Consider the following 22777-nt stretch of genomic DNA (forward strand, 5'->3'; position numbering starts at 1 on the left):
CTCGTCGCAATAACGAAACCAGAAGCAATTACCCCCAGATTTGCGACAAAGACATTGTGTATACGTTTAAGCCGTACAGAATGTTGCGGGCCAGCAAGATGGAGTTCCCTGTCTCCAAAAAGCCGATGGGACTTAAATCACACAATCAACTATTCCTCTGCACCTGTTTACCAAGTCAGTGTGCCCGCCTGTTTACATGCTGCTCGACGCAAACACGGAGCCACAATCCGCAGACGGATTAGCACACAGTGGAGCGGAGGCACTGCCAAGAGCAGACCAACCTGCCGTGGCCTCTAAGGAGACTGCGAGCGCGCAGGCCCTGGGGCGGGGCACGAGAGCCGACATTTTGGAATTCTTGAAGAGAATAACGGGTCGCAGCTTGATCAGCACGCGCCTAAACCACGAGGTCACAGGATGATGGCAGAGGGGCAGAGAGGTGGCAGGCAGGCTCGGCGGAGACTCAGGGACACGTGCACATATCCCGAAAAGGGCAGTGAATGCAGCAGAGTCGGGAAGACAGAAACGGAAGAAGAATTCGGAAGGGCTGTGGTCTGGAGACCTGGCCATGTAGGGTGTGCCCGTGTGTCCACACGTCGGGGACGCTGTATCGGCTGCGCACATGCAAATCCCAGCCGGCGGCAGCATGTGCTTGTGGCCCAAAAATACGGAAGATCGGCATAGTATAAACACAGAGAGTGATGGAAATGGAAAAGGGGATCCAACAAGGGCTGGGGTGGGGCGGGGGGAGGGCTGGGGACCTGGCAGCTGAACTCCACTCAAAGGAAATGTTCAAAATAATAGTTTAAAAACTGTGCAATTTCTTTCATGCTACTTCTTTCCAAACTCCACACTGTACATCAATTCCACTTTAAGTCACTTCCATGCCAGTGGTGCACCCAAAATACTGTTGGTAATGCAGTGATGCTTGGTACATTAAGGTTAGGGTGACCAAAATTCCGTTTTTGCAGGAACTGTCCGGGAATTACCCCATCCCGTGAGTTTTGTTACATTTAAAAAGCCTGTCCCGGTTTGGGGGGGAAAGGGAAGGTGACCACTTCACAAGCAACAATTAATAAACTCCATTAACTTTACACTTTCATAATTTTCCATCACAGGTTGGGTTTGAACCCCCAACCGTTCAGGTACCACAGGTATTAACTGGTTGTGCCACAGTGACCGGGCAGAAACGAATGAACAGCAGCGCCTGCAATAACAATCATAGCAAAAGCCCATTTTAGTTAACAGGCTAACATTCAAAGCGAAAATGTGGTTGGTGCCCTGGTTTTTCATCTTGAAAATCTGGTCACCCTAATTAAGGGATCCACAGACACGCTCTACAGTAGAAGGCTGCCAGGGTAGCTCAGCAGGTTGAGAGAAAGTTGCTGAGAGGTTATATATTACAAATCATATGGCATTTTGCAAATCTTATAAAAACAAGCAATATAAAATGTGTTTGGCCAGGGGACAGGTTAGGCTGGTCGCTTGATTATATTTAAGGCGGAGTGGGGGTATTTCTACCCCTGGACTAAAAATCAAAAGTTGTCACCCATGAACCCAGAGTTTACATTTCCTAATAACTGCTGTCAGCACAACAGAAACATTTATTTGTGATAAAGCAGTTTGACAAGAATATATATAGCATCTTTATGAATATAACCTGCTGGGATAAAACACAAAGCAAGGGGCGCAGGGTATTTGTGTGGTAGTCTGACAAAAAAAATAAAAATTTCAAAGAAAACGAGTGAATGCAAGTTTAAGCAGCATTTTTGAGTTTGGAAATGGCTTTTTAGACGCGCATTTTGAAAACAGTGTGGTGTCCATTTCAATCCAGAAGAATACAAACGGGCTGGGGAAATGGAACCTGCAAATGCGCAAATGACGGCTGGGGAACGGTGCACAGAGCAGATTAGATCACAGAGCCCCCAGCTTCCCTCTGCAAAGCTGGGGCTCGGTAAAGCATTGTCAGGGCTGAGGCAGGCCGGGTCCAAGACATCTCACGCCGGATCTTGAGAGAACTCTGCCAGGTGGCTGCTCTGAAGGGAAAACCAGGGCAGCCGCCTGGACACTGGCGGACACTTATCAACACCTAGTAACTTTGTCGTTGAAACACGGAATGTTGTGTATATAGGCCTCGGCGACCTGTGCAAGGGGCATCCTCTGCAGAGAGCCGCCCATAACAAAGGTCAAAATGCAAGACACGAGGAATTAGGAAAGGACTGCTGGGTCCTGGGCAGGGGCCCATGGACCCTAGGAAGGGGGCCAATAGCTGCCCACTGACCCGTCCCTCGCAGATTTAACCCGCCATAAAGTCCCAAACACGTGAGACTGCCAAGTTGTTTGAAAACCCAGGAGCAGGGCTAGCTGTGGGAAAATGTCACCACGTTAAAACGTGGGCCTTTCTCATGGCTCTAAGTGGTCTGGCCGGGGCTCTGACGGAGTCCTCCCCCAACTAGCCCCAACAATGCTGACACCTCAGGCAGCCCGTGTAGCCGATGCGCTGTACGGTTGTTACACGTGCTGGCAGCAGGTGTCAGCACATCGGATTAAAAAAAAGGCATTGCCTTTTCCTTTTTCTAAACTTAGTACTGACACCTGCAAGCAGCCTATGTAACGGTGCAGCGCTTAGGCTACACGGGCTGCCTCGGGCTTGACTGCCCAGATCTCCTTTTCTTTCTGAGTAAATTATCATCATGGTGATGACTTTACTCGAAAATAAAAGGAGAGCTGGGCAGCCCAGCCCTCCTCCTCTGTTTGAGTACAGAGACCTCAGCAGCAGGCATTCGAGGAGCCTGTGGTTAAAGTGTTGTCTACCACGCGGCTCCTTGATTGAAAGGGCTGCCTGCTACGTGCGACAGCTGGGGCACACTGGTGTCCAGGGCCGGCCTTAGGCCCGGGCGACTACCCAGGGCGCCATTAGACCCCGCTATGCCCGCTCCGCTGAGTCTTTCAAGGAATCACCTCAGCTGGCGTGGTGGGAAAAGGCACGGCAGGCACCCTATGGAAATGAAATGCACCGCACTCTTGTTGTGGCGCCAGTCTTTCCACCGTGGGAGCGGGGCACACTTCATAACAGGGAATGGGAGTTTAAAAAAAATCTGGTGCCGCCCTCCACCCCTCTGTCCAATGTCAAGGTGGGGCGCCATATTTTTGTTTAACTGCACGGGACACTGCCATTGTAAAAGCCAGCTCTGCTAGTGTCACACCTTTGGTGCGCCCAGCCCGTTCTTTTGTTTAAAAGGAGGGGCTGGCCGCATCAGAAGTAATAATACCAGTGCGCCCGAGCTCTACTTTTCTTACCCGCCCCCCCCCCAAAGCAAGGTTGGGCTCTCATTAAGGGGTGTGGCCTAAGAACACCCTTACCTGGACCACACACCCCAACGGGAGCCACCCACTTCGATTTCTAATAAATCACTGGTCTTTCTTCCCCTGGCTGTGGGTCCTGCTGCTTCGTCCCCAAAACACTTCTATGACCTCTCAAGGTTTAAATCGACACCCTTGGCTGCTGTGGCAGAAGACCGAGAGTGTCTTGCTGCAGCGCACAACAGATAAAGAGCAGTTTTCAAAATACTCAAAATAAACCTGCTTTGTGGGGGTGGAGCCACAAGTGTTTGCAAATCTGTTATTCCTATGACCTTATAGCGGCATTTGGTCCATTAGTAAAATACATTAACGACGATTCAATGTTTCAAGAAAGACATTCACATTTAGCTCACTGTTCTTCTGCGCCGAATCACTAGGCGCTGCAATGCACACTACTTTCTAGCGCGGACTGCCTGCCTCCGCCTGTGCCACCCCTCAGATAGATCTTGCAACTTCCATCACACAGGCTCCGGGGTAACTCTAAGGCACGCCCCAGTGCAGACTCCCACTGATGCATAACCATAACCCACGGCAAGAGGTTCTGTACACATGCAAGATAACATAACATGTGTCTAGTAAGTGCCCACCTGACCAAATCATGGCACATACTGTATCTGGGCACATAACACCATTCTACAAATATGACACAAGGGAAATCCAAGCGAACTGTGCTCTGGTTGTGGTGTGGGTGCAGTTGCTCGCAATTTGCTGGCTTAGAGTAGTTTGTGTCCTGGCCTGGGGGCGGGGGGAGGTGGGAGGTTAAGCAAATTAGCAAAATATCCACATGTTTGGAGCGCAAGCGATGGGGGTGTGGGCAACGCTCAAGTGACCCTAGAGCCCACTGTGAAAAGCTGACATATCCTTATGACGTCTACAGCATGAGCCCCGGTATGAAAGCGCCTAGACGCAGTTCAGTTTCCCAATAGCACCTGTAGGGGAAATGGGTACTGTTAATAATAGATGCATGACCTTTGGCCCTTGATCAATCCACAAAATCACACAGTAGTCACCACTGTCCATACCTAAACCTTACAAATGGACTTAAAAAGCCATTTCACCCAACACGTGAAGGTCCTATTCCACACCTGCTGATCCTGGAAGGCACTGCTCCATAAGCATCATCGGGCAGCGCGTGTTTGCCTCCCGCCAATTAGAAGAGCCACCATGCTGATTGGGTGCACATTACCTGGCTCCAGGCACAGTATGATTAGCCATTAATATAGCACCCCCCCCCCCCACCCCGAATCTGAGTAGGGCCAGAGCTCCAATAACCTGCACCATCATTAGGAAACTCAAAGGGACACATTTGAACAATCTCAGAAGAGTGACGGGCAGAGGGAAACCTGAAAACGGCAGGATTGCTCTGCTGCAGGCTCTTGGGCCACTGAGCTATCTTTTTGTTTTATCAGTATGCATGGGCGAGTGAGTAGATTCGTTCAATTCTGCTGAATGCGTATGTACCCAATGAAGGAACACTGTTGAGATTGCCAGCCATTTGGGGTGACCCCCCCTAGAGGTCAGGGAGATGTGGGCAGCACATGGTCCCACATGGGCCATGCTGCATAATCCATGCTGGCCTTTTAGGGTCACAGCCAAACTCACCAGAAAGCCCTACCATATTCCAGACCCACGAACAGGCCAATATCCCACAAAAAAACACAGCTCGGGATGGCAAAGTGCGCCCGATAGTGCGGCCCGCCTTACTCATGGGAGCCTGCAAAATGGGCTGGCGGGTGACGACCAGCTGCAGGGACCTGCTGGCCTAAAGGTGACAAGCTCAAAATATCCAAACCACTGTCAGTAATTTGGTAATAGCAGCACCTGTAACTTGGTGGTCGGAGTGGGGCATACAATTGTCTCAGGCACCAATGAAAAAGTGGCCCACAGTATCGAATGGTAATTCAATCCTTTCATAACAGACAGAGTAGTACCCAAGGGGGAGGTTTCTGATAACATATGATGCAAATTGTGGATTTTAAAGGATATGTTTTCATCAACTGGTCAAAACCACCAACGACATGGTGAAGTAACTTATCAAACGGGACCACATGGGCTAAAAAGTGGCCCACTTAGAATTTTGCATTTTTGGTTCGGGCATTGCCCTATATGCCAGTCCGAGCCTGTGAGGGGCCTAATCAGCTTACACCCGAGCCCAGAAACCTCCACCCCAATCATCCTGGGAAGCGAGCCAGCTGAGTAATGCCAAGCTCAAAGCTTGGGGGGAGGGGGTGGCCAGGCCTTGGAAGGCTCACGGCCCAGCTCTGCTGTGTAATGCCAAGCTAAGCACTGACGTGTGTGGTGGCCAGGCCTTGGAAGGCTCACGCCTAGCTGCGCTGGGTAATGCCAAGCTCAGAGCTGGGATGTGTGGTGGCCAGGCTTTGGAAGGCTCACGGCCCAGCTCTGCTAGGTAATGCCAAGCTCAGCACTGACATGTGTGTGGTGGCCAGGCCTTGGAAGGCTCACGCCTAGCTGCGCTGGGTAATGCCAAGCTCAGAGCTGGGATGTGTGGTGGCCAGGCCTTGGAAGGCTCACGCCTAGCTGCGCTGGGTAATGCCAAGCTCAGAGCTGGGATGTGTGGTGGCCAGGCCTTGGAAGGCTCATGGCCCAGCTCTGCTAGGTAATGCCAAGCTCAGCACTGACATGTGTGTGGTGGCCAGGCCTTGGAAGGCTCACGCCTAGCTGCGCTGGGTAATGCCAAGCTCAGAGCTGGGATGTGTGATGTGTGGTGGCCAGGCCTTGGAAGGCTCACGCCTAGCTGCGCTGGGTAATGCCAAGCTCAGAGCTGGGATGTGTGGTGGCCAGGCCTTGGAAGGCTCATGGCCCAGCTCTGCTGGGTAATTCCAAGCTCAGACCTGGGATGTGTGTGGTGGCCAGGCCTTGGAAGGCTCACGGCCCAGCTCTGCTGGGTAATGCCAAGCTCAGAGCTGGGATGTGTGTGCTGGCCAGGCCTTGGAAGGCTCACGGCCCAGCTCTGCTGGGTAATGCCAAGCTCAGAACTGGCATGTGTGTGGTGGCCAGGCCTTGGAAGGCTCATGGCCCAGCTCCGCTCGGTAATGCCAAGCTCAGAACTGGGATGTGTGTGGTGGCCAGGCCTTGGAAGGCTTATGGCCCAGCTCTGCTGGGTAATGCCAAGCTCAGCACTGACATGTGTGTGCTGGCCAGGCCTTGGAAGGCTCATGCCCACCTCTGCTGGGTAATGCCAAGCTCAGCACTGACATGTGTGTGCTGGCCAGGCCTTGGAAGGCTCACGGCCCAGCTCGGCTGTGTAAAGCCAAGCTCAGAGCTGGGATGCGTGTGGTGGCCAGGCTTTGGAAGGCTCATGGCCCAGCTCCGCTGGGTAAGGCCAAGCTCAGCACTGACATGTGTGTGCTGGCCAGGCCTTGGAAGGCTCACGCCTAGCTGCGCTGGGTAATGCCAAGCTCAGAGCTGGGATGCGTGTGGTGGCCAGGCCTTGGAAGGCTCACGGCCCAGCTCCGCTGGGTAATGCCAAGCTAAGAGCTGGGATGCGTGTGGTGGCCAGGCCTTGGAAGGCTTATGGCACAGCTCTGCTGGGTAATGCCAAGCTCAGCACTGACATGTGTGTGGTGGCCAGGCCTTGGAAGGCTCACGCCTAGCTGCGCTGGGTAATGCCAAGCTCAGAGCTGGGATGTGTGTGGTGGCCAGGCTTTGGAAGGCTCATGGCCCAGCTCCGCTGGGTAAGGCCAAGGTCAGCACTGACATGTGTGTGCTGGCCAGGCCTTGAAAGGCCCACGGCCCAGCTCTGCTGGGTAATGCCAAGCTCAGAGCTGGGATGTGTGTGGTGTCCAGGCCTTGGAAGGCTCACGCCCAGCTCTGCTGGGTAATGCCAAGCTCAGAGCTGGGATGCGTGTGGTGGCCAGGCCTTGGAAGGCTCATGGCCCAGTTCCGCTGGGTAATGCCAAGCTCAGAGCTGGGATGTGTGGTGGCCAGGCCTTGGAAGACTCATGGCCCAGCTCTGCTGGGTAATACCAAGCTCAGAGCTGGGATGTGTGTGGTGGCCAGGCCTTGGAAGGCTTATGGCCCAGCTCCGCTGGGTAATGCCAAGCTCAGCACTGACATGTGTGTGCTGGCCAGGCCTTGGAAGGCTCACGGCCCAGCTCTGCTGTGTAATGCCAAGCTCAGAGCTGGGATGTGTGTGGTGGCCAGGCCTTGGAAGGCTCCCAGCTCTGCTGGGTAATGCCAAGCTCAGAGCTGGGATGTGTGAGGTGGCCAGGCCTTGGAAGGCTCACGCCCAGCTCCGCTGGGTAATGCCAAGCTCAGCGCTGACATGTGTGTGGTGGCCAGGCCTTGGAAGGCTCACTGCCCTGCTCTGCTGGGTAATGTCAAGCTCAGAGCTGGGATGTGTGTGGTGGCCATGCCTTGGAAGGCTCATGGCCCAGCTCTGCTGGGTAATGCCAAGCTCAGCGCTGAGATGTGTGTGGTGGCCAGGCCGTGGAAGGCTCACTGCCCTGCTTTGCTGGGTAATGCCAAGCTAAGAGCTGGGATGCGTGTGGTGGCCAGGCCTTGGAAGGCTCACGCCCAGCTCCGCTGGGTAATGCCAAGCTAAGAGCTGGGATGCGTGTGGTGGCCAGGCCTTGGAAGGCTCATGGCCCAGTTCCGCTGGGTAATGCCAAGCTCAGAGCTGGGATGTGTGTGGTGGCCAGGCCTGGGAAGGCTCACTGCCCTGCTCTGCTGGGTAATGCCAAGCTAAGAGCTGGGATGCGTGTGGTGGCCAGGTCTTGGAAGGCTCATGGCCCAGTTCCGCTGGGTAATGCCAAGCTCAGAGCTGGAATGTGTGTGGTGGTCAGGCCTTGGTAGGGTTAGACGCGTAACACCATTGAGCTAATCGGGCTTCAGCCCCTGTGCGCCCATGGAATAGGCAAGATGAGTTAGGCCGCTCTTAGCTTTACGGATCAATATTATGGCCTCTCGCTCACAAGGGAATTGGAACAAGATCCCAATTCTGAACAACAGAACCCGATCTATACAGTACAAGGCCGACAAGCATGGCGAATTCCGCGCACACTACCTGCTGTAGACGAGGCAGCCCAGGCTGTTGATCTCCTTGTCCGACTTGTACCTCCGCAGGTCCTCCCAGGCGTCCTTGAGCGCCGTGATGGCCAGGATGATGCAGATGGGGATGACGGCCACGGCCGGCTGGAAGGCATTCACCACCGGCACAAAGTTCAGCGCCGCCACGGCCACGAAGTAAAGGTTGGCAAAGCGGTGGAACTGCTCGAAGAGGTTCTTGGGCAGGAAGGAGAGGACCGTGTACTTGGTGGTCTTGATCTGATTGGCGGCGTACTGGCGGTTGGGTTGGTCCTTCCAGTTGTACGTCTCGTAGGGCAGGTTGGAGGCGACTTCGCGCTTTTGGTCTTGCTTTTTCCGGCGCCCAGGTATGATCCACTTCCAAAACGTGCCCATTGTGGAGCAGCAACACCGGACTCTGACCCTCGGGTTCCTTCCTTGTTCAGCGGGGTTAGCTCCGGCTGCACATAGCGGTTCTCGGGGTACAGTTGCGATGCCTCTCCCCAGAAAGGGTCCAATGTTAGAGAACTAGAAGTGCCCCGGCCGTCGCAGGTCTTTGATGTCCTGCTGCCGTCCCTCGCGCCGGCTTCCTTCTGCCTCGGCTTCCTTCCCGGCACTGCTCACCTGTTGCAGGCAGCCCGGCGTCACTGCAGGCACCTGAAGCATTCCATAAACCAGTTAGACACCGGCCAGGAATGCAGCTGCCGGGTCCTAGGGCACGCCGTGTTTGGCTGCTGATGACAGGCCCAGTGAGTTCAGGCACGAGACATGCATCCTCTTTCGCGAGTCACTATTGTGGCGTGGCATGAAACCGTGCCAGAGCGCTGATGAGACTAACGTGCCCTCGCTTTCCGCGGCCTTGGGCATGTATGAAATGGGCTGAAGAGCAAGAGAGACACAGTTTCCCGTGTTTCAGAACCCCTGGGCCCATCTAATAAAGTGGATACTTCTGGGTTGCACAGCACTGCAGCACTCTGGAAGGCATCGCGGCCGTGTTGTACTGTGAACATGTAGAGCGCGAATGCACAGAAGCGGGAGTAGAACGCCTGGTTAAGATGCACATAATACAGGGCGAGAAAAGGAACGGCAAAGGGCTTTAATGAACCAATAAAATACTAATACGCACGGGTACATTTATCAAGTGCACAGACGCAGCGCTCTAGTGCCAAGAATCAAAGATATAATGCACATATTCAGGGCTAGAAATCCTCAAAAGACACTACAGTGCAATGGTCTAGTGTCAAGAATGCACAGATGAACCGTAAGACTGCACTGATACAAGGTTACAATGTACAGACACAGGGTTACATTACACAGGGTCAGATTGCACAGATGCAGGCCTACCATACACAGGGTCAGATTGCACAGATGCAGGCCTACCATGAACACCCACTGGGTTCAGAGGCATGGGTCTGGGGTTACAATGCACAGACATAGGGTTACATTACACAGGGTCGGATTGCACGGATGCAGGCCAACCATGAACACCCACTGCGTTCAGAGGCATGGGTCTGGGGTTACAATGCACACAGACATGGGGTTACATTACACAGGGTCGGATTGCACGGATGCAGGCCTACCATGAACACCCACTGCGTTCAGAGGCATGGGTCTGGGGTTACAATGCACACAGACATGGGGTTACATTACACAGGGTCGGATTGCACGGATGCAGGCCTACCATGAACACCCACTGCGTTCAGAGGCATGGGTCTGGGGTTACAATGCACACCGACATGGGGTTACATTACACAGGGTCGGATTGCACGGATGCAGGCCTACCATGAACACCCACTGGGTTCAGAGGCTTGGGTCTGGGGTTACAATGCACACAGACATGGGGTTACATTACACAGGGTCGGATTGCACGGATGCAGGCCTACCATGAACACCCACTGGGTTCAGAGGCATGGGTCTGGGGTTACAATGCACACAGACATGGGGTTACATTACACAGGGTCGGATTGTACGGATGCAGGCCTACCATGAACACCCACTGCGTTCAGAGGCATGGGTCTGGGGTTACAATGCACACAGACATGGGGTTACATTACACAGGGTCGGATTGCACGGATGCAAGCCTACCATGAACACCCAATGGGTTCCGAGGCATGGGTGTGGGGTTACAATCCACACAGACATAGGGTTACATTACACAGGGTCAGATTGCACGGATGCATGCCTACCATGAACACCCACTGGCTTCAGAGGCATGGGTATGGGGTTACAATGCACAGACATAGGGTTACATTACACAGGGTCAGATTGCACGGATGCAAGCCTACCATGAACACCGACTGGGTTCAGAGGCATGGGTATGGGGTTACAATGCACAGACATAGGGTTACATTACACAGGGTCATATTGCACGGATGCAAGCCTACCATGAAAACCCACTGGGTTCAGAGGCACGGGTCTGGGGTTACAATGCACAGGGTCAGATTGCATATATGCAGGCCTACCATGAACACACACACTGGGTTCAGATGCATGGGTATGGGGTTACAATGCACACAGACATGGGGTTACATTACACAGGGTCAGATTGCACGGATGCAGGCCTACCATGAACATCCAATGGGTTCAGAGGCACGGGTCTGGGGTTACAATGCACACAGACATGGGGTTACATTACACAGGGTCAGATTGCACGGATGCAAGCCTACCATGAACACCCACTGGGTTCAGAGGCATGGGTATGGGGTTACAATGCACAGACATAGGGTTACATTACACAGGGTTAGATTGCACGGATGCATGCCTACCATGAACACCCACTGGGTTCAGAGGCACGGGTCTGGGGTTACAATGCACAGACATAGGGTTACATTACACAGGGTCAGATTGCACGGATGCAGGCCTACCATGAACATCCAATGGGTTCAGAGGCACGGGTCTGGGGTTACAATGCACACAGACATGGGGTTACATTACACAGGGTCGGATTGCACGGATGCAGCCTAACATGAACACCCACTGGGTTCAGAGGCACGGGTCTGGGGTTACAATGCACACAGACATGGCGTTACATTACACAGGGTCGGATTGCACGGATGCAGCCTAACATGAACACCCACTGGGTTCAGAGGCACGGGGCTGGGGGTACAATGCACACAGGCATGGAGTTACATTACACAGGGTCAGATTGCACGGATGCAGGCCTACCATGAACACCCACTGGGTTCAGAGGCATGGGTCTGGGGTTACAATGCACACAGACATGGGGTTACATTACACAGGGTCAGATTGCACGGATGCAGGCCTACCATGAACACCCACTGGGTTCAGAGGCATGGGGCTGGGGTTACAATGCACACAGACATGGGGTTACATTACAGGGTCAGATTGCACGGATGCAAGCCTACCATGAACACCCACTGGGTTCAGAGGCATGGGTATGGGGTTACAATGCACAGTCATAGGGTTACATTACACAGGGTCAGATTGCACAGATGCAGGCCTACCATGAACACCCACTGGGCTCAGAGGAATGGGTCTGAGGTTACAATGCACACAGACATGGGGTTACATTACACAGGGTCAGATTGCACGGATGCAGGCCTACCATGAACACCCACTGGGTTCCGAGGCATGGGTCTGGGGTTACAATGCACAGCAATAAGGTTACAATACACAGGGTCAGATTGCACGGATACAGGCCTACCATGAACACCCACTGGGTTCAAAGGCACGGGTATGGGGTTACAATGCACAGACATAGGGTTACATTACACAGGGTCAGATTGCACGGATGCAAGCCTACCATGAACACCGACTGGGTTCAGAGGCATGGGTATGGGGTTACAATGCACAGACATAGGGTTACATTACACAGGGTCATATTGCACGGATGCAAGCCTACCATGAAAACCCACTGGGTTCAGAGGCACGGGTCTGGGGTTACAATGCACAGGGTCAGATTGCATATATGCAGGCCTACCATGAACACACACACTGGGTTCAGATGCATGGGTATGGGGTTACAATGCACACAGACATGGGGTTACATTACACAGGGTCAGATTGCACGGATGCAGGCCTACCATGAACATCCAATGGGTTCAGAGGCACGGGTCTGGGGTTACAATGCACACAGACATGGGATTACATTACACAGGGTCAGATTGCACGGATGCAAGCCTACCATGAACACCCACTGGGTTCAGAGGCATGGGTATGGGGTTACAATGCACAGACATAGGGTTACATTACACAGGGTCAGATTGCACGGATGCATGCCTACCATGAACACCCACTGGGTTCAGAGGCACGGGTCTGGGGTTACAATGCACAGACATAGGGTTACATTACACAGGGTCAGATTGCACGGATGCAGGCCTACCATGAACATCCAATGGGTTCAGAGGCACGGGTCTGGGGTTACAATGCACACAGACATGGGGTTACATTACACAGGGTCGGATTGCACGGATGCAGCCTAACATGAACACCCACTGGGTTCAGAGGCACGGGTCTGGGGTTACAATGCACACAGACATGGGGTTACATTACACAGGGTCGGATTGCACGGATGCAGCCTAACATGAACACCCACTGGGTTCAGAGGCATGGGGCTGGGGGTACAATGCACACAGGCATGGAGTTACATTACACAGGGTCAGATTGCACGGATGCAGGCCTACCATGAACACCCACTGGGTTCAGAGGCATGGGTCTGGGGTTACAATGCACACAGACATGGGGTTACATTACACAGGGTCAGATTGCACGGATGCAGGCCTACCATGAACACCCACTGGGTTCAGAGGCATGGGGCTGGGGTTACAATGCACACAGATATGGGGTTACATTACAGGGTCAGATTGCACGGATGCAGGCCTACCATGAACACCCACTGGGTTCAGAGGCATGGGTCTGGGGTTACAATCCACAGACATAGGGCTACATTACACAGGGTCAGATTGCACAGATGCAGGCCTACCATGAACACCCACTGGGCTCAGATGAATGGGTCTGAGGTTGCAATGCACACAGACATGGGGTTACATTACACAGGGTCAGATTGCACGGATGCAGGCCTACCATGAACACCCACTGGGTTCCGAGGCATGGGTCTGGGGTTACAATGCACAGCAATAAGGTTACAATACACAGGGTCAGATTGCACGGATACAGGCCTACCATGAACACCCACTGGGTTCAAAGGCACGGGTATGGGGTTACAATGCACAGACATAGGGTTACATTACACAGGGTCAGATTGCACGGATGCAGGCCTACCATGGACATCCACTGGGTTCAGAGGCATGGGCTGGGGGTTACAATGCACACAGACATGGGGTTACATTTCACAGGGTCAGATTGCACAGATGCAGGCCTACCATGAGCACCCACTGGGTTCAGAGGCATGGGTCTGGGGTTACAATGCACAGACATTCATAGGGTCAGATTGCACAAATGCAGGCCTACCATGAACACCCACTGGGTTCAGATGCATGGGGCTAGGGTTACAATGCACAGACATGCACAGGGTCAGATTGCACATATGCAGGCCTACCATGAACACCCACTGGGTACAGAGGCATGGGCCGGGGGTTACAATGCACACAGACATGGGGTCACAATGCACAGGGTCGGATTGCACGGATGCAGGCCTACCATGAACACCCACTGGGTTCAGAGGCATGGGTGTGGGGTTACAATGCACACAGACATAGGGTTACATTACACAGGGTCGGATTGCACGGATGCAAGCCTACCATGAACACCCACTGCGTTCAGAGGCATAGGTGTGGGGTTACAATGCACACAGACATGGGGTTACATTACACAGGGTCAGATTGCACGGATGCAGGCCTACCATGAACACCCACTGGGTTCAGAGGCATGGGGCTGGGGTTACAATGCACACAGACATGGGGTTACATTACAGGGTCAGATTGCACGGATGCAGGCCTACCATGAACACCCACTGGGTTCAGAGGCATGGGTCTGGGGTTACAATCCACAGACATAGGGCTACATTACACAGGGTCAGATTGCACAGATGCAGGCCTACCATGAACACCCACTGGGCTCAGATGAATGGGTCTGAGGTTGCAATGCACACAGACATGGGGTTACATTACACAGGGTCAGATTGCACGGATGCAGGCCTACCATGAACACCCACTGGGTTCCGAGGCATGGGTCTGGGGTTACAATGCACAGCAATAAGGTTACAATACACAGGGTCAGATTGCACGGATACAGGCCTACCATGAACACCCACTGGGTTCAAAGGCACGGGTATGGGGTTACAATGCACAGACATAGGGTTACATTACACAGGGTCAGATTGCACGGATGCAGGCCTACCATGGACATCCACTGGGTTCAGAGGCATGGGCTGGGGGTTACAATGCACACAGACATGGGGTTACATTTCACAGGGTCAGATTGCACAGATGCAGGCCTACCATGAGCACCCACTGGGTTCAGAGGCATGGGTCTGGGGTTACAATGCACAGACATTCATAGGGTCAGATTGCACAGATGCAGGCCTACCATGAACACCCACTGGGTTCAGATGCATGGGGCTAGGGTTACAATGCACAGACATGCACAGGGTCAGATTGCACGGATGCAGGCCTACCATGAACACCCACTGGGTTCAGAGGCATGGGTGTGGGGTTACAATGCACACAGACATGGGGTTACATTACACAGGGTCGGATTGCACGGATGCAAGCCTACCATGAACACCCACTGCGTTCAGAGGCATAGGTGTGGGGTTACAATGCACACAGACATGGGGTTACATTACACAGGGTCAGATTGCACGGATGCAAGCCTACCATGAACACCCACTGGGTTCAGAGGCATGGGTATGGGGTTACAATGCACAGACACAGGGTTACATTACACAGGGTCAGATTGCACGGATGCATGCCTACCATGAACACCCACTGGGTTCAGAGGCATGGGTATGGGGTTACAATGCACAGACACAGGGTTACATTACACTGGGTCAGATTGCACGGATGCAACCCTACCATGAACACCCACTGGGTTCAGAGGCATGGGTCTGGGGTTACAATGCACAGACATAGGGGTACATTACACAGGGTCAGATTGCACGGATGCAAGCCTACCATGAAAACCCACTGGGTTCAGATGCACGGGTATGGGGTTACAATGCACAGACATAGGGTTAGATTACACAGGGTCAGATTGCACGGAAGCAAGCCTACCATGAACATCCAATAGGTTCAGAGGCACGGGTCTGGGGTTACAATGCACACAGACATGGGGTTACATTACACAGGGTCGGATTGCACGGATGCAGCCTAACATGAACACCCACTGGGTTCAGAGGCATGGGTCTGGGGTTACAATGCACACAGACATGGGGTTACATTACACAGGGTCAGATTGCACGGATGCAGGCCTACCATGAACACCCACTGGGTTCAGAGGCACGGGTCTGGGGTTACAATGCACACAGACATGGGGTTACATTACACAGGGTCGGATTGCACGGATGCAGCCTAACATGAACACCCACTGGGTTCAGAGGCATGGGTCTGGGGTTACAATGCACACAGACATGGGGTTACATTACACAGGGTCAGATTGCACGGATGCAGGCCTACCATGAACACCCACTAGGTTCAGAGGCATGGGTATGGGGTTACAATGCACATTCATAGGGTTACATTACACAGGGTCAGATTGCACAGATGCAGGCCTACCATGAACACCCACTGGGCTCAGAGGAATGGGTCTGGGGTTACAATGCACAGACATTCATAGGGTCAGATTGCACAGATGCAGGCCTACCATGAACACCCACTGGGTTCAGATGCATGGGGCTAGGGTTACAATGCACAGACATGCACAGGGTCAGATTGCACATATGCAGGCCTACCATGAACACCCACTGGGTTCAGAGGCATGGGTCTGGGGTTACAATGCACACAGACATGGGGTTACATTACACAGGGTCAGATTGCACGGATGCAGGCCTACCATGAACACCCACTGGGTTCCGAGGCATGGGTCTGGGGTTACAATGCACAGCCATAAGGTTACATTACACAGGGTCAGATTGCACGGATGCAGGCCTACCATGAACACCCAATGGGCTCAGAGGCATGGGTCTGGGGTTACAATGCACACAGACATGGCGTTACATTACACAGGGTCAGATTGCACAGATGCAGGCCTACCATGAACACCCACTGGGTTCAGAGGCATGGGCCGGGGGTTACAATGCACACAGACATGGGGTTACATTACACAGGGTCAGATTGCACGGATGCAGGCCTACCATGAACACCCACTGGGTTCAGAGGCATGGGTCTGGGGTTACAATGCAAACAGACATAGGGTTACATTACACAGGGTCAGATTGCACAGATACAAGCCTACCAGGAACACCCACTGGGTTCAGAGGCATGGGTCTGGGGTTACAATGCACAGACATGCACAGGGTCAGATTGCACAGATGCAGGCCTACCATGAACACCCACTGGGTTCAGAGGCATGGGTCTGGGGTTACAATGCACACAGACATAGGGTTACATTACACAGGGTCAGATTGCACAGATGCAGGCCTACCAGGAACACCCACTGGGTTCAGAGGCATGGGTCTGGGGTTACAATGCACAGACATGCACAGGGTCAGATTGCACAGATGCAGGCCTACCATGAAAACCCACTGGGTTCAGATGCATGGGTATGGGGTTACAATGCACACAGACATAGGGTTACATTACACAGGGTCAGATTGCACAGACGCAGGTCTACCATGAACACCAACTGGGTTCAGATGCATGGATATGGGGTTACAATGCACAAATGCAGGTTCAGAACCCACAGATGCAATGTTAGACTGCACAGTTCACACCCTGGACAGACACAGGCTTATAATGCACAGACACACGTCTGCAATCCACTGAAACAAAGTTAAAAACCAGACACGGCTTGCATAGTGTGTCAGAGAGCATTGGCACGGGGGTACAGTGCACAGGGTACTAGGGTGCTTATGCTCAGCATTGATAAGGGATAGACAACAACAGACTAACAGGGCAAGACTGCAGAGAACCTGCACATACACAACATCAGATTGCAGCCATGTCGTGTTAGAATGCACAGGGTTAAAATGCACAGATAAAGTAGAAAATGCTCAGACACAGGGATATTACTGATAAAAGAGCAAAACAACTGTATGGAGCAGAGTGACACGATTAAACTGCGCTGGACACAGGACTAGAATGCACCAAGACATTTTCAGAACACAGAGTAAGAATGCACAGAAAGGAGTTTACAATGCACAGATTCAAGATCAAAATACAATGATGCAAGGGTCGGTCCCATAAAGAACATCTAAAGTGCTAATGCACATATGCATAGAGTTGGTATGCACTCATTAAAAGCTAAGAATGCACAGATTAGTGCTTGAACATGCATACAGGCCAACAACGCACTGCACTGACACATGGATGGCGGCAGAGGTGGAGATTTAGTAGGCACACACAGAGACACACCATACACATATATAGGGTTCAAGCTATATGGCAGGAACCCACAGACATAGGATGAGACCGCACCGGTGCATGTATGTCTAGAACACACCGAGAGAAGGTTTGAACGAACAGGTACCCGAGGCTAGAATGCACAAATGAAGGGTAAGGGCACACAGATACAGGGTTCATATGCGTATATTAAGGGCTGGATGACCCAGACAGACGATACAATACCAGAATAAAAAGTCAAAAAATGCGTTACTAAAGTTTAACCAAGGGCAAGTTGCGGAATAATTTCAAAGGCTTTGCATCCACATTGTAGCAGGAAGGCTCATCCTCAGGCGGAGTTGAGTCCAGACCCCCACAAGAAAAGATATCCCACTGATGTGTTTACTTTGGAGAAGAGATCACGAAAAACCCTCTTAGACGTGCAGGAGGGTCCACCAAGAGAGTAAGGCTTGGAAGGAGGGAAGACGTGTGTTGGGAAGGAGAAAGGGTCTCCCCACTCCCTAGGCAATACTGAATGAGAAGTAAACGCTAAGAGAGCACATACAGAAAATAGAGGTTACAGGGGTGCACATAGAGGAGAGTGCACAATCACCTCAGTGCATACATTACAAGCTATATGGTAGATGCGGGTGTGAACGCCATCTTGGCGAACGGCAGTCATTTTAGAATTTAGGTCTAAGCGCGGCAAACAGCATTATATATTTTAGCATTAGGTCCCTTCCATGAGCATGAACATCATCCCCTACCCAGCCAGGTCTCACAGAGTCTATGAAATCCTACATTGTTTTACAAGTTACAGGCCCTCGCTCCCTGGGAAGAATGCACCCTGCAAGGTCATGAGAAGGGAGCAGTGCACCTCCTGACAGCACCATCCCACGGGAAAGATAGCAAGGCCCTCCTACCCCCAACAACCCCCACACAAATACAGCTTTGCAATGCTTTCATCCTGAGACCCCTGCATGCCACAAGACAAATTTGTCATGTGATTTGTGCAGTGAGGTGCAGGGTAGTGGCACATTACAGCCCAAAACAAAGGTGGAGGAGCTTGTTTATCTGTGTGGGAAATGAGTGGAGCATGTGAGTTAGTGTGACCTTAGCACCCTTACCCCCCCGCCCCCCGAGCTCACCCCTGTATAGGTACACAGTTACGAAGATAGAATAACATTGGGTTAGTAGCCAATTGTTAGGCCAACTTCACCTCAGACGATGTGCCCAGCAGTGCCCACGTGGACGGACATGGACAGATGAAGATGGACCAATGAAATTAAATTAAAATGAAATGATATTTTATTTATATCGTGCTCGTAAAAAAGTGTTTCAGAGCACGACCAGGCAAAAGGGAGGGGAACAGGGGAGAACAAAAACAACAATCTTACTAGGCCCAGTGACATTGAGAACGCGCAAGTGCATGGGAAGATGCTGGGGGTCGGGGTACCAAGGGGTTGGGGTGAATGAAAAGGTGAAGAGTGCAGGCCACCTGGCCAACATGGGAGGGGGGCAGGGGAAAAGAGCTGCTTAACGATCCTGCACCTGGGAAAAGTAGTTAAGTGGATGTGGCTACCTGAAGAGCTGTTTACCGAACTGGGAGTGTTTGTAAGTTAGTATAAAAGTGCCGGCTCCGCTCGTAACCGGATCCTGCTCCGCCAAGTTAGATAGTGTAAGGGTTTTCCAGCTCAGAGCAGAATCCTGATGCTGCATTGCCAATAACGGAACACCTGTAAGCTACCTCCAATGGCCTGGCACCACATATCGAGCAGGACCTACATATAGAGGGCCCTTCCAATTAGGATTGTAGAATTGTACTATATATATATATATATATATATATATATACATACATACACACACATATATATACATACACACACATATATATACATACATATATATATATATATATATATATATTACATCATCAGTGACATTTTCTGTGCTTATAATTTGCTGCACATGCCTACGGAGCTCAGATTCTTCGGCGGCAGCTGAGTTCTTTGCTGATGCATTTATATTTTGTATAAATAAATACACATTATCCTTGCCAGAGTTTCTTGGGCCTTTTACCTAGCGGGCTGTATTTCTTCTGGTGTGAGCGTGCAGGGACGTGCCTTCACGTGTGTCTAGGAGATTTGGTACAGGAACAAAGATTGTCATTGTAGTTTCTCCCATAGAGGCCAAACAGGCCAGAAGTTGATGCTTCTTAGTTTATCCATTCTGCCTTTCCCTAGCCTCCCCCTAGACATGGCCATAGCTAATGTGGATGTTGGCACCGGGTGGCAGAGGGCTGGAGTGGCATAGCAGCTACAGCAGTGGAGCAATGGCCAGACCCTAATATGTCAATTCACCAGGTTAGCAGAAGTAATACCACACACCCAGTGACCGCACAGCACATCTTTTGACCCTGCTGGTGTCAGGAGGCTTTGACCCTGATGACATCCTAGAAAGTGACATAATTTATGTAAACAGAAACTATAATTTGTGTAAGATGTTCAAAATTACAAAACATTAGTTAAGCAGAGAAACACGTAATATTGTATGTCCCAGAGGTCCAAGGATGACAGTTACTGCAGACAAGTGCCCCCTATTGTGAAGAGAGCAACACTGAGGTAAGGAGGTAGCATTAGGAAGGAGGTGGACAGACACACCGGGTATCACCCTTGGAAGGAACAGCCCAGACTCATCAACTGACAAACACGGAATACTCAAGACAGAACACTCAGGGAACATTCCAATAGACCATACATCAGGCAGACACCCAAGGCTCCATTTACATTTACAGACAGGGAAAGAACCCCAAACCCCTTCATCCCCTTTTTCCCAGCCGACACGTGTTTTGTGCAACGCTCTTCCTCAGGGCTGTGCTTAACATTCATGTAGTCACAAAGTAAAATATCAAAGCAAAAAGCACATAAGTAATGTCAAATTAAGATACACATAATCAACCACATACGGGTCACATGAATGGATAAATTAAGCAATTAATAATAAAGTCGAAAGCAGAGACAAAAACAGAGGGAGAAAACAAGAAAGAAAAACAACACATTCTGCAATTAGTGCAATGTTAATGTTCAAACATTAATACATGAAAACAGGGGATTGGATAATATGATTATATCCTAGTATTGCCATATGTTGTACATTTGACTAGTCCATGCTACATGGTGACTGGTGAAAGTCTCTAGCTATAGAAATCTGAGGCGAGGTGCTTCCCATGAAGTTAGGCGGGTACCCATGGGTGTGACCATGGGTGTGACCATGGGTTACATGATGCATGGCCATGTTCACGGCATGGTGGGTGCACTTAGCAGCATGCCGGGTGCTAATTGTCTGCTTTATATAGTAATGAGAAACTTGTGGTTGCGTGTGCACGGCATACAAGAGAGTATGTTAGCTCACAAAGCATTCATATGGAGACAGAGAGAGATTTCCGTACCTGAAGGAGTATCGTGTTTGGAGCCTGTGTGTGAAGGAGAATATGCAAAATTAATATACCCAGATCATATGTGCCCCACGGGTTGTTTGGCTGAGTGAACAGTGAATGATACTCACGGAAAAGGAACACATTGCACAGGAATATATTGGCATTGTCCATTTGGCATGTGATTAGAGATTGGCGATTAATTGGCGATTAATATAGATATCCATAACATGCTCTCAGAAAAGGTACCAAGCATTTTGTGGACTGGTAGTCCTTATGACGTAGGTCTACTGAAGGGGGTAGGAGCAGTCAAAATTAAACTCACCCCTGGAGCTATCTTGCCACGAGCAAAACAGTATCCCATGTCTAGAGAAGCTGATGAGGGCATATTTGAAATCCTTTCTGCTTTAATGAAGCAAGAAATATTGGTACCGTCAGACTCTCCACGCAACACAGCAGTGTACCCTGTGAAGAAATCGAAAGAGGGGCCATGGAGATATATTCAGGACCTCCACCCTCTTAATAAGATTGTTGAAGCAGGGTTTCTTCTGGTTCCAATCTGCACTGTACCGCCCAGGACGCCAGACAGAACACACAGGGACAGTCCTTAATACAACAGAACCCCACTGAGGGCACATAGCAATCAGTACATGCCTTGAGAAAGACCCTTTGGGTCGAAACACGTGTCGGCTGACCAAACTTTCACAGCAAGTCTCAAACAGTGTTTCTTAAAACACAAATATTTCTTATGAATGAACCACACAAGAAAACACCAATAAAAAACGAATTTTTTCGTACTAACCGCAGTGTTGGAAATAATTATTTCGGATAATCCAAACAAGATACTCGGGAGTAAAAAGACCCTTTTTTTCTCTTATTGCAGAGGGCTTAACGTAACAAACAAGCACCAAAGTTCCTGTCTTATCAGGATTTTCACATTCACACGTTCTCGGGTCCATTGTTCACCATGGGTCTCCCCCTTCAGGCCCGGACCCCTTTTAACACAACTGTTCATAATTGGTCAACCTCGTTCGGGTTCGGACCCCTTAAGCACAATGTTCACAATTGGTCTCCCTCGTTCGGGCTCGGACCATGTAATTTCACTTTCAAAGCTTTTCTCTTTGCATCAAAAATCAAAGACCTTCGATTGTGCAATGGATTTTGCTTAAATGGTCGCAGGACGACTTCGATTCACTTCATTTCTCATCTTTTATTTTCGCTTCTGCAACTTCTTGGCTGGATATCTCATAGAGACCTTTGATTGAGCACACTCGCAGTGCCGGACCACTCTGTCACTGGTATTGAATCTTTCTCTGTTAAAGTTCAAACATCCATCACCGATTAAGCTTTCCTGGCGTATTTCACCACACGCATTACCAATCTTCGTTCTTGCGCTCTTTATACAATGTCGCCACTTACAACCTTGACGCAACACAGACCGGTCTTGCATCGGTCTCCCCAACTCCCTGGTTGTGTTGATCTCTCTGTCACTGCTTTG

General features: G+C 51.1%; 1 protein-coding gene across 2 annotated transcripts in view; it reads right to left on the bottom strand.

Annotated features, from left to right (window-relative positions):
* Window positions 1-22777, bottom strand: part of ATP10B (ATPase phospholipid transporting 10B (putative)) — a 620207-nt gene that overhangs the window by 142090 nt on the left and 455340 nt on the right. Inside the window, exon 1 of one of the 2 annotated variants that reach the window (XM_069654270.1) lies at window positions 8387-9060. The exons of the other annotated variant lie outside the window; for it this stretch is intronic. Within the exon in view, the coding sequence (XP_069510371.1) occupies window positions 8387-8781 (395 nt within the window). The 5' untranslated portion in view covers window positions 8782-9060. Of the gene's footprint in view, window positions 1-8386; window positions 9061-22777 lie in introns of those variants that run through there. 2 annotated transcript variants of the gene reach the window in all.

The sequence above is a fragment of the Ambystoma mexicanum genome, chromosome 3q (genome assembly GCF_040938575.1).
Source record: "Ambystoma mexicanum isolate Mex_15411 chromosome 3q, UKY_AmexF1_1, whole genome shotgun sequence".
Taxonomy (NCBI): domain Eukaryota; kingdom Metazoa; phylum Chordata; class Amphibia; order Caudata; family Ambystomatidae; genus Ambystoma; species Ambystoma mexicanum.